Raw genomic sequence first — 16,031 nt, 5'->3', positions numbered from 1 at the left:
TTTTATTAATAGTTTCCTTATTTATACAGTTAGGCATCATTCAATTTTTTTTTTTTGCACAACTCGCTGGGAGCTGATGTTCAGTTGCTTGTTCACTATGACTGTCTAGTTCTCTTTTCAGAACTATTCCTTCTAGGTTATGGTTCCCTACTGTGTAGGTATAAGCTGCACTGAGTTGTTTATATGATGTTCAGGTGTATTAAAGCACAACTTTGGACCCAGCTTATCCAGAAATTTACCACATTCTCTCTGATTGCCCTGTTGTCATTATGTACAGCTCTAGCAATCGTTGTCATCCTCAGGTTTTACCAATTATAATTTTATATTTGCAGGGAAGCAACTGCTGATAGTGTTGAAGAGCATTAGGCCTAATACTGATGCTATAGAACTGCATGAAGGATGTCCAACCAATGGTGATTCCTTGTCAACAAACAGATCTTTGAGATCTGTCATTTAGCCAGTTCTTAATCCCCTGTATGCTCTACTAATACTGTGTAAAGCTAACTTTACACTGCAGGGCTGTGCCCCCAAAAATGTGCTGCTGTTGCACTGTCATTTGACACTGCTTCTCTGCCTCGTGCATCAAGCAAAGCATAAAGCAGAGAAGAACAGAAATAGAAGTGAACAGAACAAGACTGGCTATCATCATTCATGCAATAGGACTTTACAGGTCATATTTAGAAAGGACAAAATCCACAACAATGACAGGCCAGAGCTCGTCAGAAATGATCACATCAAAACAGCAGATTTTAATAAAAGCCCAGCATGCTGGAGAGATTTTCTTAGAAAGTGACTTCAGCATTGTACATGCTCACCCATACATGAGAAGGGGTATATCTACAGGGCAGGCCATTGCCCAGGGCTGCAAAATACTCAGTAGCTCTATTAGTGAATGTGAGTTGGTAGGGACGACATTTGCTAGTTTGCCTAGGGCAGCAGAACCCATAGAGCTGGCCGTGAACACAGTGCACTAGTCACTCTCCTGTGACCTACTAGGGAATAAAGAAAATACATTACAGTGTAATAACCAGAGAAGGCAGTTAGTTCACTGAAACTGGTAACATCTGCCATTCTGCTGCAATAAGTTGTAAGTGTATTTAAGAAGTTAGAGCCCAGAATCATAGGCCTTTCCTATATTTACCAGCTAGGAACCTGTGAAACCTGGAAGGGAGAACTGATGTAGCCAAATACTAAGACAAAAGAGTAAGAATCCTTCTGAGTAGCAGCAGTCCACTTGGGTGTCTTCCTGGACTGATGTCAAAACATGAACCAAGAAGATTGGTGGTTAGAGAGGTTTCAAGAGGCTTCCGATTTCATTCTTATTTTGGCAGTTTGATTATTACTTTCCTGTGCAGAAAATTTTACCATCTCATTTTGCACAAATACCACTTTTGGAATCTGTATTCATACTAATAAAAGCAGGTCCAGTGAAGGCATAATGAGTCAGGTTACAGAACTTGGCTATGAATTTTTAATAGTAAGTTCAGTAGTGATTTCTTCCTTGCAGAGTCTGTTATTGGACACTTCAAGGCAGACAAATAATTTTGGCACCCTAGATAACTGTAAGATGTTCAAAGTTCAACACCGAATTCCCAAGATACCTAAAATAACACATAGGTTTGAAAAAATAGTCCATTTCTCTGCTGTTTTATGAGTACTTATACTGCTGGGAATATTCTGAAGCATCTTCCTAATTAAAACTAAACTAATGCTACTCAATAGATGCTTTGCATTTGTTTTTCTTCAATTAATTTTTTTTACAGTGTTTGCTTAATCCTAATTTGCAAAATTCACTCTGTACTTCTCAGCAATTTTTATGGTTGGGTCCAAACACAGCCTACTAACACCCAGGGAGACGGTATGGGTTTGGGGCTTTTTTTTGAGGAATTTATTCTTGAACATGCAGTGTGATCAACTTGCATAACAGACAATTTGGAGCAAGAGCCTGGAGCCAGCTGCAAACACTGGTACCAGCTTTTGGATCCCACAGGTACCTTCAGTAACACAGAACAAACAGTAAAAAATAGTACCAAACAGTTCTGTCTCTCCATTTCTGGTTTCTTTTCCCTCCAACTTCTGTTTTGTGTGGTTGGCTTTGTGTAGGATGGCAATGGTCAATGGCAAGGCATTCCCCAGCAGAGAACCCAATTGTAAATACAAGTTTATCACGAAAGATGGTTCGGTGGTCAGAATGCTGAGGCAGTCTGTGGGAACCCAGCTCCATTCTGCTGAATACTACTTAGTGGTTGGTATTCAACACCTTAGGACCTTTGTTGCCCTGTGGAAGTGAGTATGTGTCTCATCTGACTACAGTGACCTGGCAAGGCAGTGTTCCAGGCTAGCTTTATATCAGTTAAGTGGCCAAATTAAGTGAGTGAAATCCAGGCCTGTCTTGGTTCCTCATTGTTAAAAATGGACATAATACTACTGTGCTACTTTACTAGGATACTGTAAAATCAATACTTTAAAGATTATGAGGTTTGACTAGGACAGAAAATCATAAATTCCCAAGTTAGACTTCTAAAGATGTAATACTTTCAAGTAATAAGAAAACACATCTCCAGCTTGTATATTGGGGGGAAGAGAGGGAAGGGAGAGTCAACCTGTAAACAGCAACAGCTTTTACAGTCCTTTAACACTTCCAGTTTCTGAAGCCCAGCTTTGGTGGCTGTTTAACTCTAGTCCAAAGGGACTGAGATATTAACTGTTGAATCGTAGGGATTTTCCTGAAAACAGTTACAATAGCAGAAAAATAACCATCCGAGAGCAGTGGCATAGTGTCATGTCAGTATCATCATGCGTTCAGCTATACACTGGGTCAATTGACAAGCTTGCTAATGCGGAGTGTAAGATTAATTGGCTTTGGTCAGCCTTTGCTTCACTATGTGAATATGATTATCAGGAATGTAAATGATTATGCAATGCAGAGAAATGCCACAATAGTCTCAGTGTCTCCTTTTATACTTGTCTCTCTTTAAACAGGGCTTTATCTAAATGCAAATGTGATTTCAGCCTTCTGATTAGGACATTACGCAGTTGTCCATTCCAGAAAAGCACAATTAGTGGATTATTTTATTTCTGACTCAACAGTTCCTGGTTTAGATTGTTTGTTTGTTGTGCTATGCATGATATTTAAGTTATCAGAAGGAGATTCACATTATTCAGGATTATAGCCAGATTTTGTGAGGTTGAGGGTTTTTTCTTGGCAGATAAAAATGGTAACATTTGTGGGATTCAAGGGAGGATGTTTTTAGAAGAAAAGGCAATAGTGCAGATTCTTACTATGCTTCATTGTCCTTTTTGTGCCAAGTAAGGAGCAAATTACAGTTACTATGCAAATTCTCCAATGTCTTGGGGTATACAAGTGCAGAGTTTAGCCTTTTTTTCAGGATCTATTCACAAATTGTACTTGTACAGTGCCCCAGTATCTTAGAACTTAATAGTGGGTCAGGTCATAAGATTATTTCTCATTAAACAGCCATTTTACCAAAATAGCCATCAAGTTTTCCATGTACTGTGGTAGATTTCCAGTGAAGTTTTCACTGGAAATGATATTGCAAACACTGTGAGTTACATGCTCAGAAAAATACAGATCTTTGGTGATAAACTTCCCTGTGAAGTTTACCCATGTCACAAAACTAGTAGCATTTTTGCAGCTATGAATCTGTCAGAACTCAGGATGATATTTTTTCTTTTCAGCCTCGTACAGTGTATGTTTGATAACTAGACCTGGTGAAAACTTCAATCTTCAAGTCTATTACAGTCCAATATTTGTGGGAAGGTGAAGGATTTTTTTTTTCTGAAATTCATCAGTGTAAATGTATTTGTCACAAGATTTGGATTCATCATTTTCCTGTGAAAAATTACTGCAGTGGAAAACTCCTGATTATCTATAGTGAAACATAGATAACATAACATTTTCAATTCCATTGATCAGTTTAATCCTTCCATATTCATATGTTTATGTGACTCTGGTTTCTTGCTCTCTCCCATAGCTTATTTTCTTTACGCTGAAGCAAGCTGTCCTGTACATTCCCAACACATGAGGGATCTTTGCTTTTGTGACAGGAAATCTATTGCACCACTTAGGTTTAATTAGAGCACAATGACATATGATGAGTTTACACATCAAAGCCTGAAACAACTCAACAAATTGGCTCTAGTCCCAAAGTATATTTTTGGATCTGTATTGAATTGGGATGTTTCACTGTATTTAGTGTGAATATGTGAAATACAGGGTCAGGTTCTTAGGGTCAGTGGAACTATACCAATTCTTAGCAGCTAAGGATCTAGCCCAAAAAACCTGTGTGTAAAGTTTAAATTTAGGTTCAAATCAACGTGAATCCAACTGCATATTCTAGATTTCTGTACTGGATGATAAAAAACCATATTCCCATAGGTTCTGTGTAAGTAACAAGTTGAATCCTATGCCCAGTTCTAATTTGCACCGAGTTCAGAGTGTTTGAGTATAGACTCAGGACATATTTTAATCTGCCACATGGTGGAGTGAGGGGTTAGCTTACATCTAGGTGCACAGATGGTCTTCATATTCTGCTCACTTGCAGCACTACTTATGTGTTGGTAAGTCACAGTCAGTGATGAGTGCCCCATCACTTATGTAAATGAAGCTCTTCATCTCATATCTTTAACATGTATGTGGGTTTATCATTTTAAGAAGTAGAACTTACTACTGTAACAATTTTTTCCTTCCATAAATGCTTTTCATTAAATAAGAGAATTTTGACATTTCACAGATACTTTTTTTTCCCTGTATTTTATTTCAGGAAAGCTTAATTTGAGATATAGTATCCAGATCCCAACTTTGCACTCAAGGTTACAGAATTGGTCTGATTTTGTCTTACTAATCTACATTTGTGCATATTACATAAAATATAAAAAACCCTCACTTCTGTATGGAGAATGCAAAAATGATGATAACGGCGAACACAATTTAAGCTGGGGTTTTTATAGAGTTCATCCCTTATTTTCAAATACCCACTTTTCCTGTGGTTATTGGACTGCTTTAGTATTTTGAGACACTGTACTCGCAGGAGACTAGACTATTTTAAGAACAAAAGTGCCATGTGTTCAAAGTGTGGTATTTAGTTTAACTGTATAGTAATGATGAATGCCCAGCCTTTGCGTTAGTCCGGTGAGGCAGCATGTCTCAAGCGTTCACCTTCAAGGCACAGTTGTTTCCCTGTGGACCCTTTCTGTAACATGTGGAAGGCCTTCGTCCTCTGACCATGTTAGCATTGCTCCCCATGTCAAGTCATGGGCTGTGGGGCACAGCAAAGAAGTCAGATGTCTTCAGATATCCTTGTATGTGAATTGCCCAACATAACATGTAGCTGTTTGGGTTCTAAACAAAAAATTAGCTGTATTAAAACTTGAATTTCAGAGTTGGAGAATATGTACAACTGCCACTGAAAGAATGAGAAAAGGAAAACATCAGTTGGAGCCAAAGATATCCTGGGTGAAGCTGGTCTAGTCACTTAATTTCTGTGCCTCATTTCCTGTTGACGAGAGCAGCCTACAGTCTTAGAGTGGTGTTCTGTATCAGGTAATAGAAGATTCAGAAATATGTAAAAAAGCTACATAGACGTCTGTGGGTGCAGCACCTCTAAATAGTAATCCTTAAGCTTCAGCAACTTTTTCTAACAGATGCTAGAAAGTGCTTTATTCTCTAGAAAAGTGACTTGATTAATCAAGGCTTTAAATGACTGACAGATAAAGCATGTTGACAATCACTGGGCCATTAACATGGCATATTTTTTGATCTCTGGCATGCCTTGTAGTTTTCTGTTTTTCGTTTTCCTTCTTTTTATAACTGCATCTGTTCAGGCAGTTCTTATTCAAATGTATGGGTAAAACAAATACAGAGTTAGATACACAGAGGACATCCAAACTTTACTGAAAAGGTCTTGCTTTCCCTATGTAATTTCATATGGTAAAAATTTCAAGGCTACCAAAGGCAGGCAACATGTATGTTACTGTATTCTTTAACTTCTTATGAAAGAAAAGTAAATCTAGATATTGATCAAAAATAAAATCCTTACATCCCAGTTCCTCTGAAAAAGACAAACATTGACATCTCCTATAAATTGAATATTGTTGTGACAGAATCCCTTGAACTATCAGTATGTGTCAAGAATATTACTCAGTCTACATATATTGTTCTCAGTTTTGTCACCTGTAGTACTAAATGCCAGGGGAAAACTGAAGGAGGGGATTTAGCATGATGTTTGTATAGTAAATGTTTCTGACAACATATAGTGTAAATTGGCTACCCCAGAATACTTTGAAAAGGTAGTATCAGTTGAATGCTGAAAGTTAAATAGTAGGGGAGAAAGAGCCAGGTGTCAGGTGAAACTAAATATCCTAAGCAGAAAGGGAAAGCCAAAGCAAAGGCATTTGCATAACAAAACAAGACAATTTTCGAAGTTTCATTTGTGTTCTCACTGACACGTAGTAGGGGTATACAGAGATACCACTGAACTAAGTGCTAGGAAGAAGCTGAAGGAGGGTACCAGAATCTATTTTGAAAGTCCATTTGTATTAAAGGGTTCCTAAGAAAACAACTTTAGAAAAGAACTGAAGGAAGGAAGTTAGCGTTGAGAGTGATATGAAAGGTGGAGTGAAAGGTGTATGCTGGAAATATGCCCTCAGTGCGCTCTGCTGGAAGAGAAGCCCTGGGATTGAGCCCCATGTTGCAGTTAGAAAAATAACAACATGTACATATACCTGCTTGAGGTACCTGTTGAGGCCTTCAACGCTTGGAAAGTAAGTCATATACCATGAAGTGTCCAGTATGCCAAAACAAAACTGAGAGCCACGCTGAAACAAACTCTTTTATTTTGTTTGATATTATATTATATATTGTTGTCCCATCATTGGAAGTGTTCAAAGCCCCATCAGGTCAGATGGGGCTTTGAGCAACCTGATCTACTGAAAGATGTGCCTGCCCATGGCAAGGGGATTGGACTAAATGATCTTTAAAGGTCCCTTACAACCCAAACCATTCTATGATTATATTTCTATTTTCAAAATAGGACACGGACTTGGACTCATCCTACCTAATTTAGGCTTGTAACTGCAGGATCTGTATTATAATTCTTGTTTTTCTATTCCTTCTGTATTCAGTGGAGAGAAGGGCAGGGAGTAATTCAGTCTATATATTATTTGAGTCACATTTTGGAGTTACTTATCTTTCTACTGGTGGGAGGGGGAATGCAGGGATCTCTCTACTGACTATCGAGAGTATAATCACCTCCTGTACTCAAATGCCAAAGTGAAATGAATCCAAACCAAAAAATGCATGGAGCTGATGCCCAGCATAGGTTTCATTGCAAAGAGAAAATGGTATTTTAGAGAAAAAAGATTGGAAGAAGACAAGAGATGAACATTTTGAAGCCTGGGGGTATTCTGATCTGTATTTTAAGCTGAACTTTTTAGGTAAAGCCATAATTAGCACATCTTGTGCTTGAAAAGTGAGCTAGCAATTGAACTAGTCAGACTGAAGCCATTTTGAAAAGTCAGCTCTTGGTCTATATTTCTGAATTTTTGTAACATCTTTCTGCCCCACATATGGTGTTTTTTTGGACAGTATTCAATTCCTGTAGTGTGTGAGGCTGAATGGCTTTTATTAATCAAATATGAAAAGAAACAGAACTGGAGCCAAACAAGCAGAATGAAAAGATTGCAGCAGCAGTATAGAGCCAATTTATTGCCCTCATGATGGAAGAATGGTTTTCTAATTGTTCGTGAAAGCTAATGGAAACCATATTTTGGCTGTGAATAATTCTCAGGAGGGATCATTGTGAAGTCTTACCTCATCTCATACTTTACTGATAGAACACATCAAGTAGTCAAGAGCAGACACACCCCATGTGTGCTCAAAGTGCAGAAAACCACTGGTCAGTTCTAGGTACTAGAGAAAGATGGGACTCTTCAGGGGTGAGTGAGCTTTACTTGGCACATCATTGACCTGTCAGAGGCCAGTGCAGATTTACCTTCGTTATGGCACGTCAATTGTGGCAGAAGTGGATAACTGGCAGAGGGTAAAGGTTATGATGACAGAATCCAGGAGCCAACTAATTAGATTTTCTTGCCTACAAGACATCATGATATTGCACTCAACCATGTTGAGAGAAGGGGGTGTTTGAAAATTTACTCCAGTCAACATCATCTACTATTGAGTTACTTGTAACTAGAAATCGGAAATGCCACTTTTTGCATTTTGTCTATGGAATCTTTCCTAAATGTTATACCATTTCAGTTCCGAAGGTCTTTATTCCAGACTTTAGTAATAACAACCAAATCAAAGTTATTATCTTAAACGTTGAATTTGATCCACCTTTTGTCTTTCCGTGATGTGTATTAGTCCTTCTTGCACTGGGTGGGGCACTACCAGCACAATACAAAACAACAGGATTTCCAGTTGCCATATTTGACATTGGCATCACCCATTTATCCATCTTGGGAATGGCCTTTGTCTAATTTTCTTTCCAAGATCCCCTGAATAGGTAGTCATTAGCCTATGGTTAATTAAGGAAGTGACCAAGCTGAATCTTGTGCAGGTAGCTGACAAGCTGTGTTGTATTAGCTCCAATGGAAAGTCATCACAGCCATTATAGTGGTGTTTACAGAGCTTGGGGTCCAACAGCCTTTTTTTATTGGTTAGGGTTTTTTATAACATTAACAGAATCAGGGTGAACAGCACCATACGCAGATCCTTCAGCTCATTGCAATCGCAAAAAATGTGGCATATTGGTAATGGATGTCAGATTAGGATTTTTGTAACTTTTATGGGTATTTTTCACTAGGGAGTTAGTCACTGTGATCAGCATTTGTTTTGGAGTACTGTTTGTCATGAATCTGTATACTTTGGGGAAAAGGGCTTTGCTTGTTGAAAGCGTTGCTAAAGTCATTTTGAGTAAAGTCACAAATGAACTACACAGAACCCATTTCAGATGTAAGGAAAGATATCAGTATAAATAAGTAGGAAAGGGATCCTGACATATGTTCTTCAAAGGTTTATGCCTATTAAGCCTATTGTATATCTTAGAATTAGTTTTAATAATTTACATCATTAGCTCATAAGATAGTAACCCTGTTAAGTACTTCCTTAAGACAGTCATCTTTTTCCCTTGGAGGCTAGAAAAGCTTTTTCTGAAGTGTCATCAGAGCCTTTCTTAGGGGCTTCCATAACACCCATCAGCTGTGACTCACTATGTTTCTGCAGGTCCTTAAAAAAATAGTGTTATAAAACTTGCCTGTTGATATCAGCTGAGCAGGTGGTGAGCTATATTGTGTGCTCTATTAGTCTACACAAAAACAGGCTCATATTACTGTCACCTCCTCCCCATTCCCATCCCACCTGTTTGGCTCATCTGCCTCATTCTGCCTCATCTTATGACTTGTCATTAGTTTGCCTTGTAAATTCTTTGTGGCAGAAAGTTTTCATTAGATATGTCTGTATATATAGTACCTACCATGATAGAGCCTGAACCCTTGACTGAAGAGTATGGGCACAATTCCAATACGGATAATAATGCTAATGTTACAAGGCTCGCTCTCACACATTTCCTGTAGACAAGAAGCTCTGCCACAGAAACAGCTCCCTCTCTTTTTACAAGGTGTTACTTTTGACAAAAGATAGTTAGATTCAAAAAATCAATATAGCATAGATTTCACCCAATCTTTCAGTGATGAACAGGAAAGAAAACAATACCGTGAGGTGCTCAGGTATGACTTTGCTTTACTCATGGCACAAAACCACAGTACAATGTTGTAGAGGCCCATCCCTCAAGAATAAGACACATTCTGTGTTTTTGTTGTAGAATTCTTTATTTTGTTCACACAGAAGAATCATACTTTGTGCCTAAAATATTAAAGATTTTCAGTGACCTTTGCTACTGTAAATCATCATAGCTCTTGTTACTGCTATAGAGGTATGCTAATTTATATCTACTTAGTTATAGACTGGGACGGAATTTTGTTTTACTGAAAATACAGATTACAATAGTACATATGCCATTATGATGGGCATTTATAGCTACATAATGAGGAGATTTTCCCCACTGCAAGAAGAGCTAGTCTATGCAAATATACAGCCCAGGTATGCGATAGCTGTGGTGTTCTATTCTAAATAAATTTGGCCGAAGGATTTAAATTACTTAAGAAAAAGGAAAAAAATATTCCAAATGATGAGTAAGTATCATAACGGGTGCTAAAATAATGTCATACACCTACTTCATCATTCAGTTACTTACTTATTATGTTTATTCTTAAGAATAATGAAGTAAAAGTGTTTTTTCCCAAATGTTAATTTAGTTCCCTGCAGATGGTAACCATCTGTTAAATGACAAGCCATTTACAGTATTTGATTAGCACTTTATATAGCTTGGATGGACTTACTGTTACAATATGTAAGTATAGTTATGGAGGTGAAAGTTGTTAGATATGTTCTTTTCCTGTTGCTGTTACCAAAAAAATTGAAAATTTCAAACCTATCAATATTTTTGCCTGTCTTCTCCTATACTTACACATGTTATTTCAAGTTAAAGCCTGACATTCATAGGCCAGTTCACAAGATATTCTTGAGAGAATGGCAGTACTAGGAAATATTGTTAAATTCCAACACCACTTGTAGCAATTATGAGCGTCCTCATTCTACAGTGTCACCATGTGGATGGACTCTTATGGATGTTCAAGGAAAGCACTGGAAGCTCAAATGAATCTTAAGAATCATGGCTTATCAAGTGGAAAACTCCCTCAGGGCTGCGATACGGCTTTATATATATAGCAGCTTACACTGTGGGTCTTTTTTAAACTAGAAAAAAACCTTAATATTGCAATACACCTTAAAATTACCATCATAAAGTGATCTTCTTGTATGAACTGCATACTTTTGTATTCTAATACCTTGATCAATGACAACTAACCCCCATCTGTCCATAAACTAAGCAAGTTCTGATTCATTTCATATTGTGTTTTCTTCCAAAGTTTCTTCAAGTTATGCTGCTAAACCTTAATTTGCTGGCCCTGTTTTCATTGTTGTAAAATTATTTTACACTTTTATTTGTGTTTTTAATAAAATTCACTAGGTATTTTGATTTGTGTTTTTTATTTTCAACAGCTAAAAAGCTTGATAATGGCCCCACTACCGAATGCTGAATTAGTTCAGAACTCTTTGCAGTTATATCGTTACCTGCTTCGATGCTGTAAGCAACTTCCTGAAGAGAATATTCGCCAGCATTACAGACACGCAGTCAGGCAGGTGAGAAACAGATTTCTTTTCTGTTGGTAGAATTCAGTGTTGTGGGGTTTTTTTGTTTTTCTCTTCCTACAGTTTGGACCAACTTTTTATAACTCCTGGCACTTAAAAAATTATCATGCAAACTTGAAACATTAGTGGATTTGAAGGATTATACTCGGAGTATGTGAAGGAGCATTTCTTTTTGTTTGCTTTGAATGTGAAACCTTCTATTTTCCTTGGCTTTCATCTCTAATTCTTGTGTTAGTCAAGAGTGAACAATAATTCCTTACTCACCTAAATACATCTTTTATGGTGAAACTTAGTGGTTCCTTGTTGGTCATTTTTTTAATACACATATCCCACTCCTAGCCCCCCCCAGCTGGGTAAATCTCATCTAATTGTTCATATGGAAGTAATTTCATGCCTTTGATCATACCTGTTGTCCTGTGTCTTTCTAGTTTTAACATACCAGACAATTTCAGTTGTTGTTCTGAATCAAAGTTTTCTGGGTTTTTTGCTGACAACATATGAAAGGAGTAAAGTACTTAACATGAAACTATATTTGACAAGACTTGTTATGGAAATGGCACAGCCAGGTGCTACAATGTATATTTTTACCTTTTCAGATCAACAGTTTGTTTGCATCAAATATTTTCTTTGAGATTTAAAAGTGATCCTTATTTTGACAACTATTGTGTTAAGTTGGCTAGTCGGTGTAACGCTTTGATTGAATGTTGCAGAGTTTCAAAGTTCATGCTGATGAAGACAACCCTGAGCGAATCCAGCAGATTATTAAGAGAGCCATTGAAGATGCTGACTGGGTCATGAATAAAGTAAGTGCATCAGATTGTCTAAGTCTTGCCTCTCTCAGTTCGGAGCAAAGAAGAAAACATCCTAAAGCAAGTTAGGAACAGCAAACCGTTCCATTGTCCTGGATGTTGAAGTGTCTGGGTGAAAGGAAATACCTAGCCACTAGGGATTTATGATCATGATAGTTCTTGTTTAAAAATTCTTCTTTGTTGTTATAAACATAAGTGTATTTTTTTAGAACCACTGATGGTCTCTGTATAAATCTGTGTTTTCATGAAGAATTATATTAAATTTCAGCAGTGGTGGCTAGTATAACTCTATAATAGAGGAAAAAAACAACAATATTTTGCAAGCCACAGTGTATTGATATACATCAGCTGCTTTCCTAACAGGAATCTATCCTCTCTTAGTCAGTTCATGTAAACTCCCAGAACAATTCCCGCCCCCCCATCTTGCTTGTGGCTGTGCAAATCAGAGTTAGACAACATAGTGGCACAATTCTGGTAATTGGTTTACTTGTGCCGTAGTTATCACCCAGTGGATACGCCTCTTTACTATCACAGCACTGACAGATACCACTCAAACTGGTTTCTTAAATAAAAGAAGGAAGATTGTTTACCGTTAGACAGCTGAGTCACCTGGATTTCCTTGGATTTAAATCTGGTTGGGAAACATGATATGTTAACATGGATTTCTCAGAGTATAATGAAACAAGTCAAAAGTTCAGCTTGCTCTAAATATCTGTGATTTAATTTACTAAATGACCGTTAAGTCCTTCTCTCTACCAGCCCATGAAATCCAAATGAGAATTGTTACAGGAGCAAGCACAGATTAGTCATAGATTATAAAATTATAGCAGTAGCCAAATCCCAGCAGTTACAGCCTAGTAAATAACTGTCTGTGCCTGAATTTGATTTTATTCTCCCTACAATTATGAAAAGCCTCATTCTGATTCTGCTACAGAGACTGTAGGCTGCTTCATTGGAAAACTGGTAATTGAACTGTGTGAGAGAAGGATTGGATTCACAGTGCCTGCCAAGAAGCATTATTTTATACTGTAAAGGGAAAGCCTACCAAATTTCAATCTAACTTAAAGGAAACTGAGATAATTTTATGTAGATCATGAAGAGGGTTGTAAATCCTTGTTATTATGAACTGTTACTTTTAGTTATGTGCTCTTTCCCACAAATAATTGTTCTTTCTTTTTTTGTTTTTTTAGTATAAAAAACAGAAGTAGAAGAGGAATGATGAAGACAAGAATGTCATTGGTAAACATCCTTAGAGGACTTGCAGCCAAGCCCAGTACTGTATTATAGCTATTGCCTGGAGTTTTCTCTTAGATAATACAAATACAATAATTTATATCTCATTGGGATGTCATGAAGCTAAATTAATATTTCTGAAGCTATTTGAGTCTGTAGATTAAAAGGCACAGACTAGGTTCAAAGTATTAGCTTGTATAATCACAAATTTTAGCTTAAAGCCCAAACTTGTCTAAGATTTAGTAACACAGAGAGCTTTTCAGGAAAACTTACTGAGAATAAAAATGTAATGGAGTACAAGTCATTAACAAATAATAAATAGTGCCCTGTCTGTCGTTCATATCTGATGAATTACAGCGTCTCATCTGAAAGAACTTAACTAGTATCTGAGCATAAAGGTCTATACTGGGAGCCTGCAAACCTGAGAAATGCTCATTGAGAATCAGAGCAAATTTCTCTTTACTTGTCTGTGAACTAGATTGTAGACCTAGATCCACCATAGCATCGCAGTGTTTGATACACTTATTGCGTAGGTTATTTGGTGGCAAGGATAGTAACAGTGGATTTAAGTTTGCGTTTGTGTAACATTCTGAATTAGGGTAGTCAGTCTGTTATGCCAGATCATCCTCTGTCAGGATCATAGACATGCTTTGAGAGTGAAGCAGAGGTATGGCTGGAGCACAGGTCTGGTTTTAATCTAGTAGCAGACACAAAAGCATAGGCTACTGAGTGGAGAACATACCCACAAGAACTTTAAGCCCATCTGAAACTTGAACCACAGTATTTTCCCCTTGCCTGTCAGTGCTATGGGCGTTAGATCATTCTATTCTGTAGGTTTGCACTTGAACTAGTGGCTGTCTTTTCTTATTTAAAGATAGGTGCCTGTCACCCTAATCTCTAAACTCTTATGAAAACAGACACCATTTAGATGGGTTGTGTGCACTGAATGGTATAATAACTGAAATGTGCAATGTTGTACAGTTATAAAGGCCTTCACAACTTTTTGCAACATATAATAAATGCCCTTTAAAAATGGGAGTCCTTGTCCTTTTTAAAAAGACTGTCTTTTCACTGCCCTAATAGATTTTCATCAGGGAAAACTCAATAGAAATACTAGCTATCTTAAATAAAACTAATTTAGGGGTAAAAGTGTTTCCTTTTGAAATATGACCTTTGCTTTTAGCTGTACTTGGAACTTTCTGCCTGCAGGTGGCAGTGCATGCTGCGATGCGTATCCGAAGTCCTCAGTATTTGGGGGTTGGGTTTGTTTTTACTGTTTCCGAGTTGTTGGGCTTCCTCACCTGCCAAAATAGAGCTCAAGTGCTAAGGCAGATCTCTTTTAGGCTCCAGATTTTGTTTTTTTCATTCAGCCATGAAAGAAACAAAAAGCAAATCCTAGCTCAAAGTATTGAGAAGAATTTTTTTACAACGGCTATAAAAGAAATGGGGGCTGTAAGTTAATGTTTATACCATAAAGTACTGTATCAAAAAATTTCCTTTGTCTCTGCTAACCCTAAACCCTCCTTTTCAAGAATTCCTGCCCTCTTATTCTTTCCTCTGCCACCACCACTGTTGTTGTTCTGTTCTTGTTCTACATATTCCTTAATTCTGTTCTCTCTCATCTTATCTCTCTACCCCTCTTCTTTCTCTTCCTCAAATCCTTTTCTGATAGGTGCATCAGAAGATACTCAGGTATTATGCTGGGGCCATCCTTCTGCTTAATTTCAGATAATAAAGTGTGATGGTAATAGAGTTTCTCAGCAAAGTACGTGTAAGTTTTTCTTCATGTGAGGAAAACCACTTGTATTTTTACTTAAATACTTTTTTTTTAAAGTGCAACCATTCTAGTTTAAACTTTCAAAGTAAGTTGATGCAAGGGTAGAGCATAGAAAACTTCAACCTTGGCAGTTGACAAGGAATATCCAATATGAAACTGAACACTGTAATAAAAAAGCTCAAGTAGATTTGATAGAAGATATCTGAATGTGCTACTTTTAATCAAGAACAGCAAACAGATGGCCTGTGCTGTACTCCAATTCTATTGTATGTATTTGGTCTGTAGTATGGAGATGCACTGAGCTTTGTATCAGTGCAATACTGATAAGACTCAGTAGGATTAACAGCATATGGAAATGTACGAGTTTCCTAAACTTTAAGTGTAGTGTGCTCAACAACCCTCCATTGCTTTAATTGTCTTGCCTGATGTAGTGTGAGACATAATATTTTGTTCAATTACTAAATAGGATAATTGCATGTGTCTAAATCATTCTTATATGCCTGTTATTTAATTTATGGATAGTTCAAGAGAGAAAGCACCAAAGAGCTGGAAGGTGCAACCATGGCATGTCTGCAGCTCCAAATGTCTGAGGTGCCAGCTGAGATATGGGAACATCAGACCAAAGGTATGATAGATGTAACTGATATGGTAGGACCAGGATCTGTGAGTTTTAGTCTTTGGAAACTGGTAGAGCATGCAGTTTTTAGTAGGGTGCAGAGGAGGAACATGGCTGCTGAGGCAGGAGACACCATGACTAAATATTTTGACATGGTTTTCAAAAATAACAAACCCTTTAATAGAATGGAAAGATAATGTGAAGATAACTATCTCCTCTATGTAACAAATTCTTTTCTTGGTGTGGGGAGACACAATGCAAACAATCTACTTACTTCCTTGTAATAGTGAAAGTAACCCCAATGTC

General features: G+C 37.4%; 1 protein-coding gene across 1 annotated transcript; it reads left to right on the top strand.

Moving 5' to 3' along the window:
* Positions 1–11,155: 11,155 nt before the first annotated feature.
* LYRM9 (LYR motif containing 9) lies at positions 11,156–13,307 on the top strand. The gene is made up of 3 exons (XM_009585666.1): positions 11,156–11,281; positions 12,001–12,093; positions 13,290–13,307. Exons 1-3 carry the CDS (start codon positions 11,156–11,158, stop codon positions 13,305–13,307), a joined length of 237 nt encoding a protein of 78 aa, XP_009583961.1.
* The last annotated feature ends 2,724 nt before the right edge of the window (positions 13,308–16,031 follow it).

This window comes from Fulmarus glacialis, unplaced genomic scaffold, assembly GCF_000690835.1.
Source record: "Fulmarus glacialis isolate BGI_N327 unplaced genomic scaffold, ASM69083v1 scaffold35119, whole genome shotgun sequence".
NCBI lineage: Eukaryota > Metazoa > Chordata > Aves > Procellariiformes > Procellariidae > Fulmarus > Fulmarus glacialis.
Note: the sequence above shows the minus strand (reverse complement) of the source record. Positions and strands in the feature narration are given on the sequence as shown.

Bases quoted from the DNA above. Each gene is read 5' to 3' on its own strand.
- LYRM9 (XM_009585666.1), top strand. From the start codon at position 11,156: ATGGCCCCACTACCGAATGCTGAATTAGTTCAGAACTCTTTGCAGTTA. The intron at 11,282-12,000 runs GTGAGAAACAGA...TGAATGTTGCAG, and splicing joins ACAGACACGCAGTCAGGCAG to AGTTTCAAAGTTCATGCTGA.